The sequence below is a fragment of the Maniola jurtina genome, chromosome 3, assembly GCF_905333055.1.
Source record: "Maniola jurtina chromosome 3, ilManJurt1.1, whole genome shotgun sequence".
Lineage (NCBI taxonomy): Eukaryota > Metazoa > Arthropoda > Insecta > Lepidoptera > Nymphalidae > Maniola > Maniola jurtina.
In genome coordinates this window covers 14919766-14943328 of record NC_060031.1, presented here as the reverse complement: position 1 = coordinate 14943328, position 23563 = coordinate 14919766, and the positions used below count along the sequence as shown (strand labels likewise).

General features: G+C 42.0%; 1 protein-coding gene across 3 annotated transcripts in view; it reads left to right on the top strand.

Moving 5' to 3' along the window:
• Positions 1-23167, top strand: part of LOC123881236 (mediator of RNA polymerase II transcription subunit 13) — a 118697-nt gene extending 95530 nt beyond the window's left edge. The window contains exons 9-30 of one of the 3 annotated variants that reach the window (XR_006799438.1): positions 3602-3728; positions 4400-4507; positions 4770-4978; positions 6852-7017; positions 7497-7619; positions 7951-8181; positions 8563-8755; positions 9065-9369; positions 10889-11041; positions 11198-11391; positions 11659-11811; positions 12051-12482; positions 12795-12934; positions 13302-13573; positions 14228-14413; positions 14781-15010; positions 15548-15693; positions 15996-16273; positions 16732-16983; positions 17459-17706; positions 18124-18497; positions 18539-23167. Coding sequence is in view for 2 of the 3 variants with exons in the window: in XM_045929938.1 (XP_045785894.1) it covers positions 3602-3728; positions 4400-4507; positions 4770-4978; positions 6852-7017; positions 7497-7619; positions 7951-8181; positions 8563-8755; positions 9065-9369; positions 10889-11041; positions 11198-11391; positions 11659-11811; positions 12051-12482; positions 12795-12934; positions 13302-13573; positions 14228-14413; positions 14781-15010; positions 15548-15693; positions 15996-16273; positions 16732-16983; positions 17459-17706; positions 18124-18256 (4279 nt within the window). In the remaining variant the exon portion in view is untranslated. Of the gene's footprint in view, positions 1-3601; positions 3729-4399; positions 4508-4769; positions 4979-6851; positions 7018-7496; positions 7620-7950; positions 8182-8562; positions 8756-9064; positions 9370-10888; positions 11042-11197; positions 11392-11658; positions 11812-12050; positions 12483-12794; positions 12935-13301; positions 13574-14227; positions 14414-14780; positions 15011-15547; positions 15694-15995; positions 16274-16731; positions 16984-17458; positions 17707-18123 lie in introns of all 3 variants that reach the window. The other 2 variants (XM_045929939.1, XM_045929938.1) reach the window with 2 other exon arrangements.
• Positions 23168-23563: the final 396 nt, after the last annotated feature.

Genomic DNA, 23563 nt, shown 5'->3' with positions numbered 1-23563 from the left:
GCCTCCAGTTTGAATGCGTATTTCTCTACTCGAAAGTGAAATAATAGTTTTATAATATGTATGCAGTAGTCAAATGCAATTTATGCAGTAGATATACGAAGATTGTGTGTCGCATTTATTTATATGTACTATGTATGAAAAACTATACATTATGTATTATTTATGTTATGCAGTGTATGATACTTTAGCACATTCTAAGAATGTGATCAAATTAATTATGTTATGTAGCTAAAAATGATTATATACGGGTGTAGATTTGTAGATAATATAAACTAGGTAGATGTTATGTATGTGAATGTTTTCTGAATGAATGAACATAGTTTTTTTTTTATATTTTTAATTATTTTCGTATCTGTAGAGGGTCGTATGCTTTTAAAATGGATATGTCTTTGAGGAGATATGTTCATTTGGTTATTTATTTATAAACTAGCATTAGCAAGACTTGGATGTTGACATATAACTTAATTACTACCAAATGACTTATTGTTCTGATATGAAGAAACCGATTATGATCAATGGAAGATAGTCACTTGCTGGTTCTTCACGGTAGGAACAACATACTGCCTCAATGGTAAGTTCACTTGATGATTCAAAAGCACTTATAAAAGTTTATTTGAATAAAAACTGGTCCTTCGAACCAGATATTATATTTGAAATCCTAGATATTTCAACATCCAAGTCTAAACTTCCCGATGCGCGCTTCTGTCACATTCGATGCGTTTGGAAACTGCTACGTGACATACTACGTACGTAGTATGTGCGGCGTTCTTGGCTGTGCTTCTAGTAGATTAGGATGGGTCGTAATAACTGCTGTATGTATTTCTAAATATGTATTGCATATTATTATATTATGTGAAAAAGTGTAATTCATGCTGTGACTTGATCTATGATAAATAATATTTTTTAAACATTTTAAATTACATTTTCACATTGAAATTGTTAATAAATAATTATCATTATTTATCTTTTAAAAAAAAACTATCACACGAAACACAGATGTCATATATTGACTTTGCGATTTTTTTTTTTGATTTGCCGCCATGACAACCAATAAATTTCCACATAGTTGATCGGATAGTCTACTAAAGAACCGAAAAATTCGTGACGAGGGTTTTGCTTGTTAGCGCAGCTAATGTATCAAAATATACAAGAATTTTTCTAAATACAATTATACATTAGAGATGTAGAGGACGTGTTTTATGGAATGAAACTAAAATTGTAGGGAAGTCAAAGCATAAATTGCGCTCGCGCGGGTAGAGTAGTGGCGCCTGTAGCCGGGTAGCGGTAGAGGTAGCGCGGTGTGACAGAGGCAGGGTCGAGCGAGGTCGCGGGGCGCGCACTAGCCTTGTGTTGTGCAGGTGCCGCCGCCGCCGCGTCGCGCGCCCCCCGCCCTTCCACCGCCGCGCCAGGCCGCCGCGCCGCCGCGCCTGCCACGACCCGCAGCGCCCTCTGTGAGTACCTCGCACCCCTCGCACTACCGCACCGGTCGACTGTGGGCACAGATGCGACCCCATCTCACACTCCATGCGCTAACTCATTGCTATACCGTTTGTCTTCTCAGTCAGTTGACAGTGGTACATGACGTTAGTTGCTATCGGTCTTGGATCGCGCGCCTATCGTGCTATGCGGCTCCATTTATTACTTATACGTGATGCAAAACAGCCGCCAAATCTCCCAAGCGCAAGAATACATCCGCTAATGAAGAACATGACCGATTGAACTTCACGATAGTGAGTATACCACCAACCAATTGTCTCTACCAGAATATGACTGTCATTTTATTCCGCAATGCTGATGTTATTCGACCATCGTGAAATTGCTGCATTCAATTGAAGTTCTATCGGCCTGACTCCACTTTGGATAGGTTTGTATTCAAAACTAACTGGATAAGTCTCCACTCTACAAAAATCAGATCATCTTCTAACCTACATAAACAAAAAAGGATACCTCCTCTCTACACTACATAATAACAAAACTCGGAATGTAAGTATCTTCAGCTATGAAACCATTCAAAACCTCTCACCAAACTAATAACGACATACATCCTTAAACACACATATAATGCGATGCTGTGTTCTTGCATGCTATATTGCTTGTATCTTATACGTTATTTCGTAGAAAATGAGTGCATGTTTAATTAACTGTTATGTATGAACAATTTGCATGCTTTGTGTCTACATGTATGTTCATCTATTAAAGTAGCACTTAAAAATACCGTTTTCCTGCGTTATTTTTCGTAGGAAATTCATCTTTTCTATTTTATCTGAGGATAAATAATTTTATTGTAAAGTTGTCTGAGTCTAAATCAAAAAGGATTTTAGGATGTGCCGAATTGTAACCATAATATAACTGCCACAATTTCACCATACTGTGGTCCTTTAATACTGTTTTGACTTTAGTCTTAAAAAAAATGTATGCTTAATTAATGCAAGGTTAAAAATATATATTGATTATGAAAGGAAAATTTGTAGGCAATTGTAAAAATATGAAATTTCAAAATGTATTTAACTATAAAATATGTAAATTGTACAAATCAAACAACCTACTTTACATACCTACAGCATAAAACTGAGCATCCAAGTGTATGCAGATGACTATATAATTTTGTTGAAGTTTATATATAGGTAGTTTAATTTTTGTAAATATTTTGCTAATAAATCTTAAAAGTTTGAATGGTTAGTGGTTACGGTAACTTCATACACCTGCATCATAACATCTACCTTTCATCGAAATCTTTAACTTGCTTGATCTTCATTTCATGTTACATTTTATCTCATTGAAATGTAAAAAAATACCACCATACACTTTTGGTAAAGGACATATCTGTAACAAGAGTAACCTAAGGATTACAGTTTCCTTGTTCTGTAGAATTCAATTTCTACTTGATGGAAGATCATGAATGGAGTGAACTGAAATACTTAGGTTAGGCCGAGATCTATAGAGGGAACTTTTAACTTTACTCAGACACTGGTACTTACTGATTCCAAGCACCACTAAATTTTAGAGTATTCACATCCTTTTCTTACTAATGTAATATGAAAAGGACAGACACAGTTTGACAGTTTTAAATTTAATTTAGAGCTGTCGAACCTCATGACTTCAGCTGCCAATGGCTAGTCTTTAAATTTGTAGTGTGCACAAATTTAAAGACTCTAAACAATACTTAGAGTGTTTAAATGTAAAATTTGTGTCCTGACCTCTTCAGCAATATTAAAAAGAAAAAGATGCAGATACTCTAAAATTTAGTTTCGAGAAAAACATCAGAACTAGCGCCACTGTTAAAACGAGACAGCGTTATGTATAGCTGGTATTTCTCGTTTTAACTGAAACTTAAGCCAAGGCTAGGACTCTATAGATCTCATCCTGAGCGTGCAACGCCAGTTTGACTAGTTTAGCCAATTATTGGGCTAGTCCCTATGTGGTAAAGTTTGTTCAATATAATAATGTAGCCGGTATACTGCCAGCGGCAGTTTTGATGTCGCGTTTGGCTCCTTTTACCAAGTGTGGCACACGTAAGGAGTCGTGTCAAAGAGGCAGCCGAATCTAAACGAACGCTCTATAGTCATAATTAGCTGGTGGTAACGGTGGTGTGGTTTCCCAGGGGCGGCGGCTGCACGGGCGGCGGCGCGGGCGCGTGCTCGCCGGGCAGCTGCGGCGCCGCGTCCCCCGCGGGCGCTCCTTCGCCGCACCACTCGCACGCGGCGCTCGCTGCTCTCACCGCGCACCAGGTAACTTCACCGGCCGTTTATCTATTTGTATACAATTTTGTGTTGTATAGAAGCAGGCGTTGGACCATTTGGTTGTATAAACATCAGGCGTTACTTTGCGAAAGACCATGATATACAAGGAACCATAAGCTCAATTTGACATGATCCGCTAAAACATGAAATCTGTATGGTGCAGCATGCGATATGTACCGCTCGCCCTCCCACAGCTGAACATGCAAGAGAAGCAAGCAAGCCTATGTTTGGTTCCTTGTAAATAATTTTGTGTTGATAACCAACTCACCTGTCCATCCAACTAACCAAACTGTTGTGATTGTGAAGAAGTAATTTAAAAAGTTTAAAAAAAAACCTCGACTGCGGTTAGCACTGTATATTTTGTTCAGCCCGCACTTCAAAGCGCATAAAATCCACCACTTTGATTTTTTAAGAATTTTATGTACACAGTGTCACTCGGGCTATCAAGACTAATCTAAAGCCGTATCATTTATCGAAATCGGTTAAGACGTTTAGTAGTTACGAGAAGACAGGAACGGGCATATATACATTATATACATACATACAGGTGAAACAAAGAACCCTCCTTTTGGACTTCGCCGCAGTCAGGTAAAAACGCGGCGAAAAGTATACGACGGAACTTTACACGGGATCTTTTTGAACGCGCTTTCATTCTCCAGGTGGGCGGCGTGCCCACGACGCTGCACACGCCGGCGCCGACGCCCGACCCGCTGGCGCCGCCCACGCCCGCGCCGCCCTCCGCGCCGCCGCACAAGAACTATGCGCAGGTACGCCCAACTGTGCTGATAATTATTATGAATCTATTGTATAACAGCTTCGACTTAATAAATGTGTTTTTATGCTTAAATTTGGGAGATCTGAAAATTATTTTGGAACCACATTACATCAATAGCAACCCAATGCGTAATAGCTGTTGGCTTCCACCATGGTACCGCAGATGCATCAATGGAGTTCACCTACTCAGCCATATGCAGAGGGTTGTCGCTTTTACTCGCTACTATCTATACATTTATATTTTCATTGCAACAGGGCGAGTCCCCGGGCGGCGCAGGCGGCGCGACGGGCACGGGGTCGCCCGCGGGTGCGGGGGGCGGCGGGGCGGGTGCGGCGCCCCCCGCGCCGCCCGCGCCCGAGCTGCTGCGGCGGCCCGCGCTGCCCGCGCCCGAGAAGCGCCTCGACCCGCTCGAGGACGAGCACTCGCTGCACATGCTGTACGACTACACCTCCGTGCACGCGTGGTGAGTGACACACGCACATACACATGCCCGTACTGTATGCACTTAGGCTGACCTCTATAGAGCGCGCTTTGACTTTGCTCAGACTTAAGACACTGTTAAAACGAGATAGCATTATACCGCTGGGCATAAATCTGTTTCGTTTTAACTGAAACTTAAGTCTAAGCAAAGGCCAAGTGCGCTCTATAGACTTCAACCGTCGTAGGCCCTTTCACAATACTTGTACCGGCTTCCTACGGTGCGTGATATTGCGGACGGACGCAGACCAGCCCGCACCGACCCTCCGAGATAAGACTATCGTCCGTGGCAGGACGTCGGCCGAGCCTTGTGTGCAGTGTGTGGCTGCCCTTGGTCGTCGGCCATGCGTGAAAATCCACACCGTGGGAAGCCATATATTATGTAAAACTCTACCAGCTATCATTCATTTCATTTGAATAACACAAATCCAAAATTTTTATAATCTAATTTTTGTGTCTGGGAATAATATATTCAACGATGTTTAACGCTAACATGTGGCGAACAGGTATCGTAAACAGTTTCACAAATTATTTTAGGACACTTGAATTATTTTCTAAAAGTTTTTCTTTTCATTTGCTTACGTTGATGTGATAGCTTTTATTATTTTATATTGTAGCGAGTAGTGTACACGGCCGCATTGATTGTAAGTTTTCTTCAATGGGGATCTACTGACTCGCGATATTAAGTTCCAACCAATACCCACCCGTAACAACATCATTTTAGCTTGCGATCGCATGTCTTCAGTATTGGTTACAATTTCTTGCTATATCTTATTTTAAGTCACCGATTATCATTTATTTTTACTATAACTTGATATATAGCAAGTAGAGTGCTTGCTAGATCAAATCTCTTACTTATAGATTTATTTGGTTGCGATATTTTCCATAGGCCGACCATTAACTAGACGGTGTCTGAGGTAGCAGCGCGGTGGGGAGGGATGACAGGGGCTTATATGTTAAGTTACCACTCCTTCCATCCATCCTTAAACCATAGCATAAAGACATACAGACGGCGTCGACTAGACGTTTCCATTGACCAAGTGTGTTCAGTATCTCTTTAGGCTATGTTTAAACGGTGTCTCTATAGCGAGTAACTGACGCCCACGTTGACTGAGACTTTTTCAATGTGGCTCAATAGAGTCTGGCAAACGAAAGTGAAGACTTTCAAATTTTCAAAAAATATCAGTATGAAGAGCCCCAAAATCAAGTATAATTGACCTCGAATAACCTAATTTGATACTTTAGAATTCCCTTATTTTCATTCTTGTTCTATCAAATAGGTTATTCCAGATCTGTAATACCAATTTTTATGGTTGTCATACTGATCTTTTTTGAATTTGTCACGCTTTTCCAGTCTCTACTTTAGTTGGCTAGACTCTACTCGCGATATAAACAGACCACGCGCGCAGCAATGACGTTTCAGCTTGCGGTCGCTTGCGTTCAGTACTGGTTACATTTTCATTTGCAAATCATGATAACTTTATTTTGTAGTATTGCCATAGTTTGACACGGATATTATTCAATAAATGTTTCATTTATCTAAAATGTAACAGGATGTCTTTTCTAAAATATCTCAGGGGATCTAAGATATCTGATTTGGGATGAAGGTTCTCAAGAGAGCCTTTATTAGTTTTTTAGACTTCCACAATTTAGCGTTTAGGGCATACAGTAAATTTACCTGGCGTATATGCTTCCTTGTCCCCTACCTTCCTTCAATGCGACAAGATAACTCATAACTGCTTCAAGCTGCCCGTGTACTGATTGTTTTTAGTACTCCATTGTGCTGGACCGAAAATTTTAATTTGTCTACCAACTAGAGACTAGGTTATTTCCAATGCTGATTTGTCGGGTGTTCGTAGGTTGGAGCACCCCGTGAAACGGTTCAAGAGTGCTGCGGGTGCGCTGCGCGAGGAACTGGCGCTGGGTGCGGGCGCGGGGGCAGACCTGTACGCGGGCCACGACCACACGCGCCTGCCCGCCACGCCCGCGCCGCTGCTGCACATCAAGCAGGAGAAGCAGGACCACGTGAGTGACTACCTTGTGACAGGCTGGAGTACCCCGTGAGCGAGACGTGCTGGCGCTGGGCGCGTAAACTTAGCACGATTGAGGATCTATGGCGAGAGATTGAAGATCCTGTCGCGACGTCTAGTTTATTCATTGTAAATTCATCATATTTGATTATGGCTATAGAGTCCTTCCTATAAGTTCTGAATAACGTTTACAATCCTTCCCTTGAAAGGAGACTTGAGCTCAGTAATCTGCTGGTGATGGATTGATAATGATGAAAAAAACCTACATATTTGATTTTCAGTTACTTAATTATATGGTTGTTTTGTCATCAAACAAATCTTCCGACTTTGATAGATATTGTTTTGACGCCATTCCAGAAATCATGAAAATTATCAAGAGAGTTAAAATACTTGCTATCATGTACCTAAATGTTATAGTCCACCAGGTAACTTGATAATATTGATATTTCAATGCTTGTAATATATTATTCATAGGATGATTCAAAAGAGTACAAGAATCTATACACGTCGGACGGCCTGTGCCCAACGCTCAAAGACCTGGACCAAATATTCGACAACTCGGACGACGCGGCCAGCGGGGACGAGACGGTAAGACTTGTGAGTGTACCCTTCATATTATTGTCTCAGTTGCATGCTGCTTTTTATGTGAATTAGCTTTTCAATATATTTTTGCTATAAAATTGCTGTTTTCAAAATTTAAGTTGATAGTTTGCATTTTTTATGGGCATTGTATGTTAGAAAGAGATTGCATTATTCTGTCACTCGTATCTAAATATATGAAAATTGGTCTCAACAACAGAGATAACACTATCTCATTTTAAAGTTTCTTATGTATCTTTCCTGCCGGATAATATTATAATGTAGTAGGTATATGTGACACTGTTAGTACAGTACGAGCGGGCCAGTCAATACAAGGTTTCTCTTCCAGTTGCAAGTGCAGACGCCTCCAGACTCGAACAAGTCGCTCGAAGAGACTCGTTGCAATGCGAGCGGCGGGCGCTGCGTGCGCGCAGAGGAGCTCAGCAAAATGTTCCCGACACCGCCTAGTATGGAGGCGCACGCGCAGGCCTCCCCGGGGTTCTCACCGCCTGACGATCATACGCATCTGTTGCACGCACATCAACGCGCGCACGCCTCTCCCCCACCGGACCCTATAGAGGTGAGTGTCGCTGTCGCAAGCCTCAAATAGAACGATAGTCCATTTCGCGGGCAGGTGGGAAAACGGACAATAACCCTTGTAAGATACCATAGTGTTAACCAATCTTTTTTTAAATTTATAGTCTAAAGTTAATGTCATATGAGATTAAGTAAAGGGTGAAATAGAGATCATAAAGAGATTGCAGGATTACAGATGTTGGACTGTTAGAAGTTTTTATACTTTTTGAATTTGTATTATTATAATTAAAGGTCGATTGTGTATTCTAATAATAATTATTTATTTAGCTTTTGAAATATCATAGCCTGATAAGTGATATAAAAAACTTGGTCGCGGAGCGTCACTTCTATGTACATTTGTCAAAATATGGTAACGTTGTTGCAGGACTGGTCGTATGTGTTCAAGCCGCCCACGATATACAAGTACGTGGGCTCGTCCAAGTACGAGCCGTTGGCGACGCTGCCGAGCCAGATGCTGCCGCCCGTGGCGCTGCCGCCGCACGCGCAGTACCGGCCCAGCTGGCAGCGCAAGCACGAGCCCGTCGCGCCGCACCGGACCGAGCCGCCCCCGACCGATGGTAACCTTCTATTCTTTCTTTAGGCTGTGTTTCACACCAAACATATTGTCACACTTATAATTTAAGAATTTTTCGTATTGTGAAACTTTATTCTACTCCTGATCTGAAAATTTTAGTATGTACTATGAAACTTTATTCCACTTCTGATCTGAAAATTTTAGTATGTACTGTGAAACATTATTCCACTTCTGATCTAAGAATTTAAAAAAAAAAACTAGCTTTCGTACAGCGACATTGATCACTCGTTCATCCAATAGAAATTTAAAACACCTAAAAAGAACATTGTCTTAGTAACGTATATTTCCACAGGCAACAGCAATAACACAACGAACAACACCACAAATACAAACAACGGCGGAGTGAAACGCTCACTATCAACGAGCAACGAACGGGTGAACGGGTCCGGGATAGCGAGCGTGGAGTCCCGGCCGTCGCCTCGCAGGCCTGGCACTGCTCCCATGGGCTCCGTGGCCTCGCCCGCGTCGCCTCGCGCGGCCACGCCCGCCTGCCCCGTGCTGCTGAACGTGCTGCTCGCCGACACCGTACTCAACGTGTTCAGAGACCACAACTTCGACAGTTGCACGCTCTGCGTGTGCAACGACAGCGGGACGAGGGTGAGTGGACCATACACACGTACACTGCACGAAATACACGCATCCTAAATTAACTTATTATTATATAACACGATTTGACAATACATGAAAATTGAAAAAAAAAACATGTTCAATTAAACTATATGTTGTGTCAGTTTGCTCCTTAAACCGATTGCACATTTCAAACATTGCGCACTCGTTTCTTGCTGTGAACATAATACATTATTTTAACGAGAACTTTTAAGTAGGCCGGGCTCACTTGGTCACGTGACCCAGAAATATTCCTACGTGCGGCGGAATTCTACTTACAAGAGATTGACAAATAAGAGTTTACGATAGAAAGAGAGGCGTTTGTTGAATTTAAGGTCGCAGCTTAGTGCTAACTGAATTCAATAAGGTTCGCTATTCATTTACTTTGCGGAGTTACAATTCTGTGCCTGGAAAGTATGTTAGTTCGCGTACCGCGTTGGATGCACCAAAAAAATACGGACAAAGTTATTTTTTCATTTCTACAAAACAGAATTGTTAGTAGTGTGTACAAGCTGTCTTGTAAATGTGCAATCTGTTTAAGAAGTTCATAAAATATTAAGTGTGGTAATATTTTTACGCGTGAAACTTAAAATACACTTGAATGAATTCTATCAGAACCAATAGCAAAACTACTAAAAACTCACACACACAAATGTACGCACGCATGCGCACACTCACCCGAAAACACGTAAATATAGCTTTTGATATACCAGTGAATATGAATATTATTATCTATTTAGTCTACAGACATCAAAACACAATTAATAGAAATAATCAAATGCTTTAATCTAAATGAAGTATTAGTTGTTTAATAGTCTATAATAATAATAATAAATAACAGCCTGTATATAAAATGTTCTATTTCCACAAGCAGATTCGCCTCTTGAGCTGCTCACCGCAGCCTCACTCGATAAATCCATCTCATCGCAAAGATGACCTGGAGTATAGCGCAGTGCGTGTAGTGTTGCAATCTGTGGAACACGTGCAATACATAACCCTCTACTAAAAACTCTTGCTTTTTTAATTCAGCTTAAAAATTTAAAAGAAAGCCATTTAAATTTGGCATTATTTAGAAAGTAGTGGAGCAGTTTTATAGCAAATCTTGAGACAAACCCGTTTGAGAGTAAGGTTTGCTCCTTTAACATTTTCTAACGACACATTCGAATAGAATTTCGCGCTCGTTTTTAACCGACTTCTAAAAAAGGAGGAGGTTCTCAATTCGTCGGAAACTTTATTTTTATTTTTTTTACGCTTGCGGTGGTGTTTCTTTAGATTTATCCCTCTTCCAAAGAAACTCACGCGAAAAATAAAATTTTTCAAACATTTTTGCTTCCATGTACACATTGTATATGATTGTATGGTGGACTGCAGCCTGTATCAATAGTAAATAAATTTTAACAATAAAAAATTCTATGAAAAAGACATAAATGACGTATTTTAGTAGCGGTCATATTGCACGTGTTCCCGAAGTATGATCAATTTGAACTAATTCTGATTGTGATTTTCGTAGGTGGTGGGCAACATCCGCGGCGCGGACGCGGCCACGTACCTGCCCGGCGGCGACTGGGGCGGCAGCGCGGACGACGAGCCCTCGCGCTGCTCGTGCGGCTTCAGCGCCATCGTCAACCGCCGGCTTGCCCATCGAGCCGGCTTGTTTTACGAGGTGAGGGACGAGACACATATGTGGAGTCTGCCAGGCCGTGCAGATGGGGGGGTTTGCCATCAGTGTATGTCCTGTCCTGGCGGGCAGGAAATCCTCCATACTATCCTCTGCCGTCCACTGGTGTGCGCGAGTGCTAAAAGTTTTTGTTGTGTGCAGGACGAGATGGAGATCACGGGCATCGCGGAGGAGCCGGGCGGGCGCGGCGGCGGCGGGCTGGCGGACGTGGCGGGGCTGGTGGTGGCGCAGTGCGCGGGCGCAGCGGGAGGCCGCGCCTCTGCCGTCGCGCGTGCCGCGCGCCGCTCCTCCGCCGCCGCCGGCCCGCCCGACCATCTTCGCCTCAACCAGCTAGAGTGAGTATACAAGGCTACGCAAGTTTAAAAATTATTTTCCTAAAAAGCAAATGATACAATCAATCGAAGATTATGTAAACGATATGCGTTGATTTGACTCGCTCCAGCAACGAGATATCTCTTAGACGTCCGAGCGCTCAAGGTTACGTCCGACAGTTTCACACAGCGTACTATGTATTATCCAAATACCTACAGTTTGTTTCTGCCTTATACCAGTCAAATCATGAAGTTGTGACGTAATAGCTAAACAATTTGTTTCATTCTCAGGTACTCGGACGGCGGCGCGGCGGCCGAGCGCGCGCTGCGAGCGGCGGCGGGCGGCCTCAGCTCCTTCGGTGCCCCTCCCGTCACCACCGGCGCGGTGCACCGCTGGCCCTTCATAGGCGCACGAGCGCCGAGGTCCTCCAGGGACGTTGTCAGGTAAATACTGACTCCTTTTAAGCTAGCTCGAATTAATTGCGTATGATCTGTTCCAATTGCGTGCAAAAATATCGCTGTGTGCAATGTGGTTATTGTTGAACTTCTAGCGCACATGAATTTCATAAATTTAGAAGGCTAAGTTGTAATCAAGTAAAAATTTTTATAAGAAATTCCTTGAGCATGAGTACATAAAATTACTTTTTAAAATAATTTTGATCTGAGGACGATATTGTTCACAGATTGATGCGACGTCTCCGGCCCTTACTCCAAGACGCGATACAAAAGCGTTGCTGCGGAGCGCGCATGTGGGACGGCGTCACCGGGCCATTAACCTGGCGACAATTCCATAGGCTGGCCGGCCGCGGCAACGAAGACCTTTGCGAACCCCAACCCGTACCGCCTCTACTCGTGGGCCACGACCGGGACTGGATATCACTCTCACCTTACGCCCTACGACACTGGGAGCGGTTATCACTCGAACCGTACTCCTACGCTCGGGACGTCGCTTACGTTGTATTGGCATCGGATGGTGACGCTCTAGCGGATCCTATCAAGACGTTCTTCCGGGAGTTGTCGACATCTTACGAAGCGTGTCGACTGGGACGACATCAACCTATAGCGAGGATAGCGCGGGACGGCATTGTACGGACTGCGCCAAGCGAAAGTGAACGGTAAGTATTCTCTAATGATCTTTTGGAGTCACCCAAACCAGTCTATCGTGTCACTTGAGTCAGCGATTCATCAGTTATTTGAGAACCACTTTTTTCAGCCACAACTCAGACTGGATATTATTTTTCATCCTGTGCTTTGTGATATTGAGAACATTTTACAGTTTCCACTGCATTTCTTATCGCGAGGAAAATGAAAGTATAACCAGTAGCCACTAAAGATTTACTTATTTACTGAAAATATTAGACCGGTTTTTACTTGCCAATATAAAATGTAGCAATTAAATGTGCCATGATTATTATTCTGGTTTGTAGGGAGTCAAATTCGGAAGAATGGACGGGCGAGCTGCCGCCGGGCCGGCTGGGCGAGTACATGCGCGCGTACGCGGACACGCTGCGCACGAGCCTCGTGCCGCAGCTCGCCTCGCTCAACGTCGACCGGACCTTGTTTGAAAGTAAGTTCTTCTTCTTATCTTGCTTTATAGTTTGCCACACCAGTTAGCTTAATTAGTTAGTAAGTGTGATTTCTTATGTTAGGCTTATTTTACATTACCGTCATTTTACAATAACAGAATTGATATACTAGACGCCACAGACATATATCACCCACTGCGCAAGTTTCAAGGTCCGGAGACCTTTCGGCGTGGCACCAACTGCTTACATGAATAAAGTATCAGGATATGGAGCTAGGCTCATGCACTAGAAAATATTTCCATACAACATTTATGCCCAAAAGAATAAAAAGCAGTTTTAATCCGCTTATACTGGACATCAAGAAAACCTTTACGAGTATGAGTAGTGAAATAATTATTTTGAAAACAGGCAATACGGGTGCAATGCGACCGCCGGCGACGCTGGAGCGGCCCGGTACGCCGGGCGGCGGCGCGGGCTCCACCGGCGCGAGCGCGGCCGGCGAGCACGAGGCGGAGACCACGGCCGCGTGGGAGGAGGACGAGGCCGGCGCGCCCGCGCTTGTCATCTACGTGGTGGAGCCGCCCGCCGCCACCGCGCACCGCCCGCGCGCCCTCGCCGCGCTGTTGAGACTAGCTGCTCAGGCGCACACCATGCTGCACCACCACAACCCGCTCATCAAGGTAAACTTACCAACTCTGACACATACGAAGCGTTTCGCCTCCTTGGTTCTAATCCGAACCACTAGGATAAAAAACGCCCTTCCGGCATCTGTCTTCCCCTACACTTTTAATATGGGTACCTTAAAAAGTCAAGAGTGAATGAGCATCTCCTAGGAAAGCGCGCTTACGCTGCATTATTACTTGCCAGCAGGTCCGATTGCAGCCAAGCTATTAATTTAGTAAAACACTCCATTCTTAAATTATATCACACTAATATTATAAAAGCGAAAGTTTGTATGTGTGTGTGTGTGTGTGTGTGTGTGTGTGTGTGTATGTTTGTTACTCCTTCACGCAAAAACTACTAGACGGATTTGGCTGAAATTTGGAATGGAGATAGATAATATCCTGGATTAGCACATAGGCTACTTTTTATCCCGGAAAATCAAAGAGTTCCCACGGGATTTCGAAAAACCTAAATCCACGCGGGCGAAGTCGCGGGCATCGGCTAGTAAATAATAAAACTTCGTGCTAGAAAACTTTGAAATAATAAATTGGATTTAGCGGATTTAAAAAAAAAATTAACTTACAAGTCATGTTTACTAGCACTGAGAGCAACTGTATTGAAAATTTATAATATGTATTACTAACTAATGTTTAATACTTATTTGTCCACAGATAGTATCATTAGAGGGTGTTTGCGAGACGTGGAGCGCGCGAGGCGGCTGCGGGTCGGAAGTGCGCGCGCTGGCGTTCAGCGTGTTCACGGGCGCGCGGCGGCTGCTGTCCCACTCCCCCACCGGCAAGTCGCTCACGGGCTTCGGCACCGCCGCCAACGCCAACCTGTTCCTCAGTTCCAAAGACGTGAGTACAGTTTTCATCTTCATAAACTGCCTCTCTGACTAGCGAACGTTGGCAGTCAGTATGTTGGTGATGATTGATATGATAAAATGCTTAAACTAACTTAACTAGTGGAGTTAAACTGTTGATTTTTAATTTTGATAATAATTAATATGATACAATTTATTGGTAATGTGTTCACAATGCCGTGCGCTGGCTTCGGCGATGTCGAAAGCGTCCGTCAGTGAGCTGTAGGTCTCGCCTCTTTACCTCTTGCCTCCTTTCGCGGGCTGGATCCTCGACAGTGTTTCCATGTTCAAATCACTAGAAGCGTATCTAGAATTACCAAGAAGAAAAGAGGAAGATATTAACATGTAACATTGTGTTACAGGAGAAAAACCGAGCACCATACAAGTTGTTCTCCCCGGCGTGGGTGCTAGCACCACCTCGCGCGCTCAAGGAAGTGGCCGAGACGTGGGGGACGACGTGCGGCGACCAGAGCGCCGTGCTGTTCCTGGCGTATTGTCTGTCGCACGACCAACGCTGGCTGCTGGCCGCCGCTACCGATGCGCGCGGCGAGCTGCTGGACACCGCCGCCATCAACATACACGTACCTGCCAGGTATGTACAAGTCGTTTCCACCCGCACACACACTAGCACACCTCGCACTCTCGAGGAAATGGGGGACGACGTGCGGCCACCAAAGCGCCGGTGCCATTCGCTGTTGGACTGAATTCTTCGAACATCGATATCCGGGGCTCCTTGTAATCATAAAAAAAATCTTGCTCTTAAAAGTCAATGCCTGGTACTTAAAATATCAATCCACCATCAACAGGCTGAAAAGCGCAGTACCCTGCAGATTAGGATTGAAGAATTGGGACTGAGGTCTTCTTGGTACCTACCATGTTATTTCACCATCAACAGTAACCCTGAACTGAATCCCTACGATTCAGGAGTGCTGTACCCTACTACCCCATCGTCAGGGTTTACGAGTCGAAAATCAAAATCGATATAAGGGTGTTGTCATATAAAATGAAACTGTTGCCAAAATTTCCGCTGAGTTATGAGCGCGCCTTAAACCAATGAACTTTCACTTCTTTTGCGTGTACGCAGCAGACACGCGCAAGGTTTTTCTAATACAGTTTTGTTGTTCTACAGATCACGACGGAAGCGAGGCGGTCCAGCGCGGAGGTTAGGTTTAACGAAACTGATGGACTTCGCTCTGGGCATCATGTCACAATCTGTTCAACCTTGGAGACTGGTGGTCGGTCGCGTGGGAAGGATAGGCCATGGGGAACTAAAAGGTTGGTTAGCAAAAAAATTTTTTAGAGCTACTTAAATGAACTACTATATAACCTAATATTTGGCTAAATGGCAATTTTGTCAGATACCAAAAGTGTGGACACTGGACATTCATGCGCGAGAAGCAGAACATTCCATCATAAATTTCGTGATTATTTAAAGGGGAATTTGAGAATTTTTATTTTTAGAAATTTTAAATTTTAGAATTCAATTGAAGAATGTATCATGAATTTTCATACCAGGGTTTCTTCTCAAGAAATTTCTGGAACTTATCATCAACTTATCACAATACGAACATTGACAGGTTGGAGTTGGCTGCTATCGCGGCCGAACCTGAACCGAGCATCGAACATGCTCCGCGAAATGTGCGGCAGTTGCTCGCTGCTGTACCGCAGCGGGGCCCCCTGCATCCTGTCCGCGTGCCTCGTGTCCACCGAGCCGGACTCGTGCCTGCGCCTCATGGCCGACCGGTTCACGCCGGACGAGCGCTTCTCGCAGGCCTCCATACAGTCCCACCTGCACACGCCGAGAGATGTCACCGCCACGCATATACTCGTCTTCCCCACTTCTGCTACCACACAGGTGAGATTTCACTTCAGCTAAATATGAGCTTTCTTTCCATTTCTTTATTCTTCCCTCCTTCCTTCCTTCCCCCCCCCCCCCCCCTCCTTCCCTCCTTCCTTCCTTCTTCCTTACTCCCCTCCCCTCTTTCCCTCCGTCCTTCCTCCCTCCCTCCCTCCCTTCCTTCCTGGCATTCCATTCACACCTTTGAGTGAGTACTATTTACTTGAGCGACAATCACTTGATTTACTTGAGCAGCTATTGCTCAATTGACGTTAACAAACATAATATACTATAATTGCGAGGAACGCACTATCTGCTATAGAGTGCGCGCAGATAACGCCATTTGAGCGGTTCGGGAGCATAAAGAACTATGTCAACACCGTTGAAACCTAGTTTACATTATTGGCCAGGTTATCTCCGGCCCTGTCCGTATTTTGTGTATTATGTAGACACTAATTACGTATTTCTCTTTCCAGTCAAACCAAATGCCATTCGAGCCTCCCAACGCCAACGGGGAAGAGAACGATATCCTCATGGGGCTGGAGATGCCCGACGAGGAGATGGGGGAGGAGAACATGACTGACCTGTTAGATGAGATGTTCATGTGGCCCACGCGCAGCCCGCACGCCTCGCCGCGCAGGCACGACGACGACGCGAGCCGGGAGGGGAGCCCTGCGAGGCACGCGCATCTCGCGGGGGCCTACTCGCGCGACGACGACCATCAGCCGGTAACAATTCATTCATGTATCCACACACTTACTTTTTTTTTTTCTAGGTAGGAGGAAATTCTCAGATGTCAGATCAAACCAGTCTTGATTCTAGTGAAGTCTTGATTTCAGATTCCACATCACTTGATGTCAGATTGACATGCCCGACTTCACTGAGATGGTCTCGGTAACATACAGACTCAGACCTCTTGCCATCTCTAGCCGCCCTTTCCATAACTGCGATGTGCAAGACTTCGGGAAGGGACTGTATCTATGCTCAGTCTTCGTTAACCTTTGGCCTGGTCCATTCGCCCTCTTTTCCTATAATCGCTTGCAGCAGTTTAACATCATTGTCCAAACCTTGTACACTGTTTAACATCTGTGGCGCCAGGTTACTTTTTGTGAGGGATTCTCCAATTGCGCGAGCTTCGTTTCTTGCATCTGCAAACTCCTTGCACTCTGGCAGATACTATAACGTTGTGAACATGTGTTGCAGGAGAATGTGGGCACAGTCCTCCAGCAACCGTTGGCCCTCGGCTACCTGGTGTCCACGGCGCCGCTGGGGGCCATGCCGAGCTGGTGGTGGGCGAGCTGCCGGCACCTGCGTGACGCGTGCCCCGCCTTCCTCAAGAACGCACTGCACCTGCAGTGCGCGGCGCAGGACGACTACACCACCTCGCTGTCGCAGCGGCGAGACCACAACGCGCACCCGCTGGACTCCACCACTACCACCGACGTGCTCAGGTAACGTATACCCTGCCATAGCTACTGGTGTCCACGCCGAGCTGCCGGCACCTGCGCGACCCGCACTACCTATTAAAGCAACAGATATCATTTCTATTTCTCAGTGATCCACCTTTCTGTGGCATATAGTTGTGGAGCCTACACTGAAAAAACGCTGTTGTGTCGGGGCTCTGAGATCTATACTCTATAGAGTACCCTTTGACTTTGCTCAGACGTAATACAATGTTAAAAGACAGCGTTATACCGCTTGCATAAATCTGTCTCGTTTTAACTGAAACTTAAGTCTAAGCAAAGTCAAAGTGCAGTCTATAAGATTTTAACCCTAGAGTTCTGTGGCTATAGTCATTGTGCCTCAGACTACCCACTTATAAGAATTTATACCGAGATTTTTTTTAATTAAAGTTGTTTCCGTTACAGATACGTGTTGGAAGGTTACAACGCCCTCTCCTGGCTCGCCCTGGACGGCACGACACACGACCGACTGTCGTGTCTGCCGCTGCACGTGCAAGTCTTAATGCAGCTCTACCACACGGCGGCCGCGCTCGGCTAGAGGCACATCGCTGGAATGTCACAGGCGACCGACAAAAGTTGGGACAACCTACACCATAAATTTCAGTCGATCTGAATAAACCACATTAACAATAGTTGGACCAAATATGAAGTCATCTGGACCTGTTCCCGCCAATCTACAACGAACATAGACCATATTCCTACATAGACTGGTTTGAGAAATATTTGGCTGATAAATATAGAACCACCAACACCTGTACAATGAATATATTCCAACTCAGGTTGGATGGGACGCCTATACAATGAACATATTCCAACTCAGGTTGGATGGGAGGACACGTCTAAATGAGGTTCCTTTTTATTCAGAACTACCCTATGAAATTCATCAGAAGACACCAGTAGTTTATATCGGTGGGTCGTCTGTGTTACCCTACATTGTTCAAAGTGAAAGTGCAGGGGTGGCTACAAGAAATATCCAAACAAGTCTGTTTAGATACTTGCATTTGTTAAAGTTTTTATATTGTGAAGTTTGGTAGAGGCGCAGTGTAGTGACATAGTGACATAGTGACGTATGGACATTGTGTGTAGCAAGCAGAGTCGGGGAGCATCATCAGTGTTGGTTACCATTATTGTAATTTAAATTATTTATTGGGAGTTATTGAGAAGGATATCCAAGTCTGCACAGTACATGGCAGTAAATATTATACACTGAGCTTTAGAAAGAGATAGGCAGCTATAGTTTCTTAGTATAATCAGTCTCTGTCACTTACCTATTTGAAATTTTTTCTTGAAATCGTCAGTCAGACAGAGACAAACTCTATAAAGCTGTCTCTCTCTAAAGTTCTAGGTTTCTAAAGTTTGATAGTATAATATTTACTGCTAGGTAACGTAGGTAACTACAATCACAACTATTGTCATAAATTCTTTAACTTACTATTCTTATAAATCTTTTAGATTATTTATTTATTTCTTACTCTTATTTATTTTCAATTCTTTTTATGTATTATATATTCATAATACAGACTTGCGAAATGAAATGACATTGTTAAAAACAGCTAAATTAGCTTCACAAAATGAGTTACTCAGTACGCTAGACATTTACGGTTACTTTAGTAATCGGCAGTTATAATTTTCTGGACAATTTGAGACATTTTGACAACATGAGATTTTCTTCTTTACTAGAAAGTTATGTGTAGTGTATGTTAAACTTTATTTAACATGGATTCTTATTTATTTTCTTTCGTGATATACATATTATATAAAAAATACACTACATATAAACTTGTACTCAAAAGAATAGAATTAGAAGGCAGTACTTAGGTAAATTAATTAAATGGTATGGCGTGTACATACATGATGGCTTGATTAGAGGAAGTTGTTGTTGTCAAAGTATGGCGTCAACCCTTACGAGGGTTGTTGAGCTGGTTATTGAATAGTTATAGTCAATCAGTGGATAGTGAGTGGTGACTCGATTGTTAGGCCAAGTTTACACTAGCAATATAAACTGCAGAGGCTACTGCAAGTCACACTGTGTACACTTACAGCCAGTTGAAAGTTGCTAGAACTTGCCAAAATTTATATGACAGTGGCAGCTGACTTTTGCAAGGTTTATTGCTAGTGGACATTTGGCTTTAGGTGTAATTACATATTCGCTTAACAGGAAGCGGGACTAAGACAGTGAACATTGATAGAATTCGGGAGTCAAAACAGTAATGTTTTAAATAAAATTGAAATTAAAGGTGATACTGAATTTTCGACTTTAAGCCATAAAGTTTTAAGTCCATATTACTCTGACGTAATTTGAAGCTCGAATTCTAGCAACAAGGGTGAGATAAATCTCATACTAAGGGTTAGTATGAGATTTTACATCTCACCCTGTTCACAGGTTCACAATTGTCTTGTACTTGCATAGTTATCATGAACTAGCAAGATAATATGCGAGCGTGAATATGTAAATGCACAGTTAGACCTCTTTGTTATAAGTATTCAGAGTTCTTCGTAAACTCCTATCTCTAATAGACAGCAAATCTCTGTAAAAAAAAAAAAAAAAAACAATTCATACAATTTGACCTGTACAAGTTATCGGTAATGCGTCAAAGTTGTGGCCAGTGGCCTTGCATTGCTCTCACATCTTTCCTTTCTAAAAGAAATACCTATTTTTCATAACTGACTTAAAAGATAAACAAGTAACTTCTTGTTGAAATAATAGGCGCACTACACGCGGCGCATGGGATCTTGTTACTACATACTGACAATGAAATGATACAAGTGAATAACCTAATTCTAGGCCTAAAGCTTCGGCCATATCGTGTCGCTTACGCGTTTCTCGGAGAAGGTATCTGCAATTTGTTTGTCTTTTAAGTCAGCTAAGTTAAACTAAAGTATAGTAACTTTGGTTCAATATTAATTCGGAGCTATTCATGCAATACCTTATAACAAATGGGCATTCACTGGGATTGAAAGTTACCACAAACTTGTGTGAATATCAAAATATTATATTAAAACTTAGAAAATTTATAAAAAAGAAGATTAGATAAGCCGGGGAAGTATATTAATATAATATGTAAGTTAATGAAATCCTCAACAAAGGTCCAATTTGGAATAAAAAGACGCAGTTTTATAAAAAGCTGTTGTTTTATCGAGATTTGTCTCATTGATAAGGGCACTTCATTTTCATTTATGATAATCTATTTTTCTTATCTGACTAAAAGGGTTAATTGCAAAACTCGCAAACATCGCATAATTTCTGACGTTTTAAATCTTAACTTTCTATTAGTTTTTCACTTGTATAACCTTTCTATATCTATCTTCTTAAGGCATCTATACATATAAAAATACTTGACTGACTGACTGACTGACTGACTGACTGACAAATCTATCCATGCATAATCTAAACTGCTGGGGTTAGAAACTTGTGTTGACAGTAGGTTCCTTTTATGATATTGGCACTTACTAAGAAAGGATTTTTAAATAGGGTATGAAAGTTTTTCAAGCTATACCCATGAAATTTGGTATTCAGCTTACGTAATAATACGTCTTTTGCGAGACAATTAGCTTTTCAGTCAACTAAGGAAAATAGTAGGTACATTCATTTGGGGAAAAAGTTTCTTCCATTATGGTCTTTCAGAATAAAATCATTCTTCCGTGATCTCACACTCCATTACAAACCTCATTTTCTTTAGTGTCGCGTCCACTTGTATGCAGCATCGGATTTATGGTTTTTTGGCGACCCTTTTGCCACTTAGTAGAATTGAAGTCATGTTATTTTGTACCTTTTTATACATTTTTCTATATTTTTTTTAAAATCCAAATGACTTATAATTTACAATCGAAATCAGTATGGCATCATTTGAACTATGAAAAAAAGTTGTACATTGCATGATTTGTATATTTTTTGATACTTCATGAGATTATTATTAACAATTTTTCTTCTTAACATTTCTACAAAATGTAGGTAGTATTTCTACAAAGATATATTAATTTGTACATTCATATTAAAAAAAAATGAAGACAAATTCTAACGTTTGTGTTTCACACGCGTGCGCTTAGCGGCACAGCCTGGGAGATACGCACCTTTGGATAAAACGACATCTACAAGCATGGATCAAAACATGGCGACCTGCTATCAGTCTGTTCCATATAAATATTCTGTGCCTTAAAGTATACAAATCGTGCAGTGGTATAGCCAGAAGGGAAATCAAATCAAATATTACTTTTTGATTAAATCATGTTTTAAGGTATAAAGTTTGTTTTGTAAGGAAACTAACCTAGTTACTATTGTACTTGATAATATAGTGCTAGTATTTTGGAATCGTTTTAAATGCTCGCTCCACGCTAGATGGACGAGTTCTCATCAGTAGTTTCTAGCAGTATGATACTTGTAGTCATAGGTTTGTGATCGCCAGAACTCTCAAGCTGAGATCTATGCTCAGACTTAAGACTGAGTTGAAACGAGACAGACTTATGTCAACGACATAAATCCATCTCTGTCTAACTCTAAGTAAAGTCAGAGTACCCTCTATAGATCTCAGCATCATTTCTTCATCTTTTGTCTATAGAGTTAAATTAGTTGAAAAAATTAGTATGTCACAAGTTACTTATTGCAGTTATGATAATATTATAATGTTGTTGTGCTATGTATAATGTAATATATAATTTTTTTATTTTACCTTTCAAACCGGTATGAATTACCAAAGGTGTTAGCTATTTACATAGTGATTTAGATATTTTTACCGACATATTTTCTTAAAAGTTTTGTTCGACAGGGTTTTACTTTTCATCTCTATTATTTCTAATGATGGCGAAATTTGTATTTTTTACCTTAAACACTATATTTTTTGTATAGATTTTTAAAATATTTTGAAATTAACTCGTCTAAGATCATGTAGCTTTACATTTAATGGCAATTATACATTAGATCAATGAAATGATTGACCATTCGCGTTAAGCACGAGTTTTTTTGGCCGTGTACAGTTATACCCAGGGAACAAAAGTTCAACATTGGTTGACGTAAGTAGCACATTTCTTCAAAGTAAATTAATGAAAATTAGTGCAAAATTTTGCTAATGTAATATATCAATAAGTGAACTGCCAAGAATCCGCGTTGTTAGCGTGAGGGAAGTAGGAAGGGTATACCATTCTAAAAACAGTGTTATTAGTGATGTCTTTTTCTTATGATAACTAAACCTTGTAACTGAAAACAATTAGTGACACCAATAGATTACGATTAGCTACATAGTTGTAAAGAAAAACAAACCATGTTTGATGATAGCATTTTGTATATTTAGGGATCATTTTGTAAAATTACTGACGAAATAAATAATTGTAATAAAAAACAGCGCTGATCTGTCGAATCTCTTACAGTTTGGTAGATATATGAAATTTTCTATTTTAATATAAAATAACGATAAGTAATAGAAGTGTCATACAGTTAATATAACGTGTATATAAGGAAAAAACGCGTATTGTTGAGCTTGGAAGTTTCTTACTCACATTAGCAGTTACATTTTGTACATTTCGTTTTAAAGTCTGAACTCGACATCATGGTTTTATTATGTAATGAACAAAGTCGCGAAAATTCGTAATTAATATTGCTTATTACCTGATTAATTTTAATTGCAACCTTTTATGGATCAGTGTAAAGAACTGATGTAGACAATTGTGCAGGCCCGGGGGCGGGGCGCTGCCGGTACGTAATATATTATTATTTAATTATTGTAGCGATGGCTCGCCCACGGTTAAACTGAATTATGCCTAGTTGAATATAAAAGTGTTTTAAATGTGTTACAGCATTTGAGAATATTTAATGATGTTGTATATAGTTTATATTTTGTTTTGTAAAGCATGT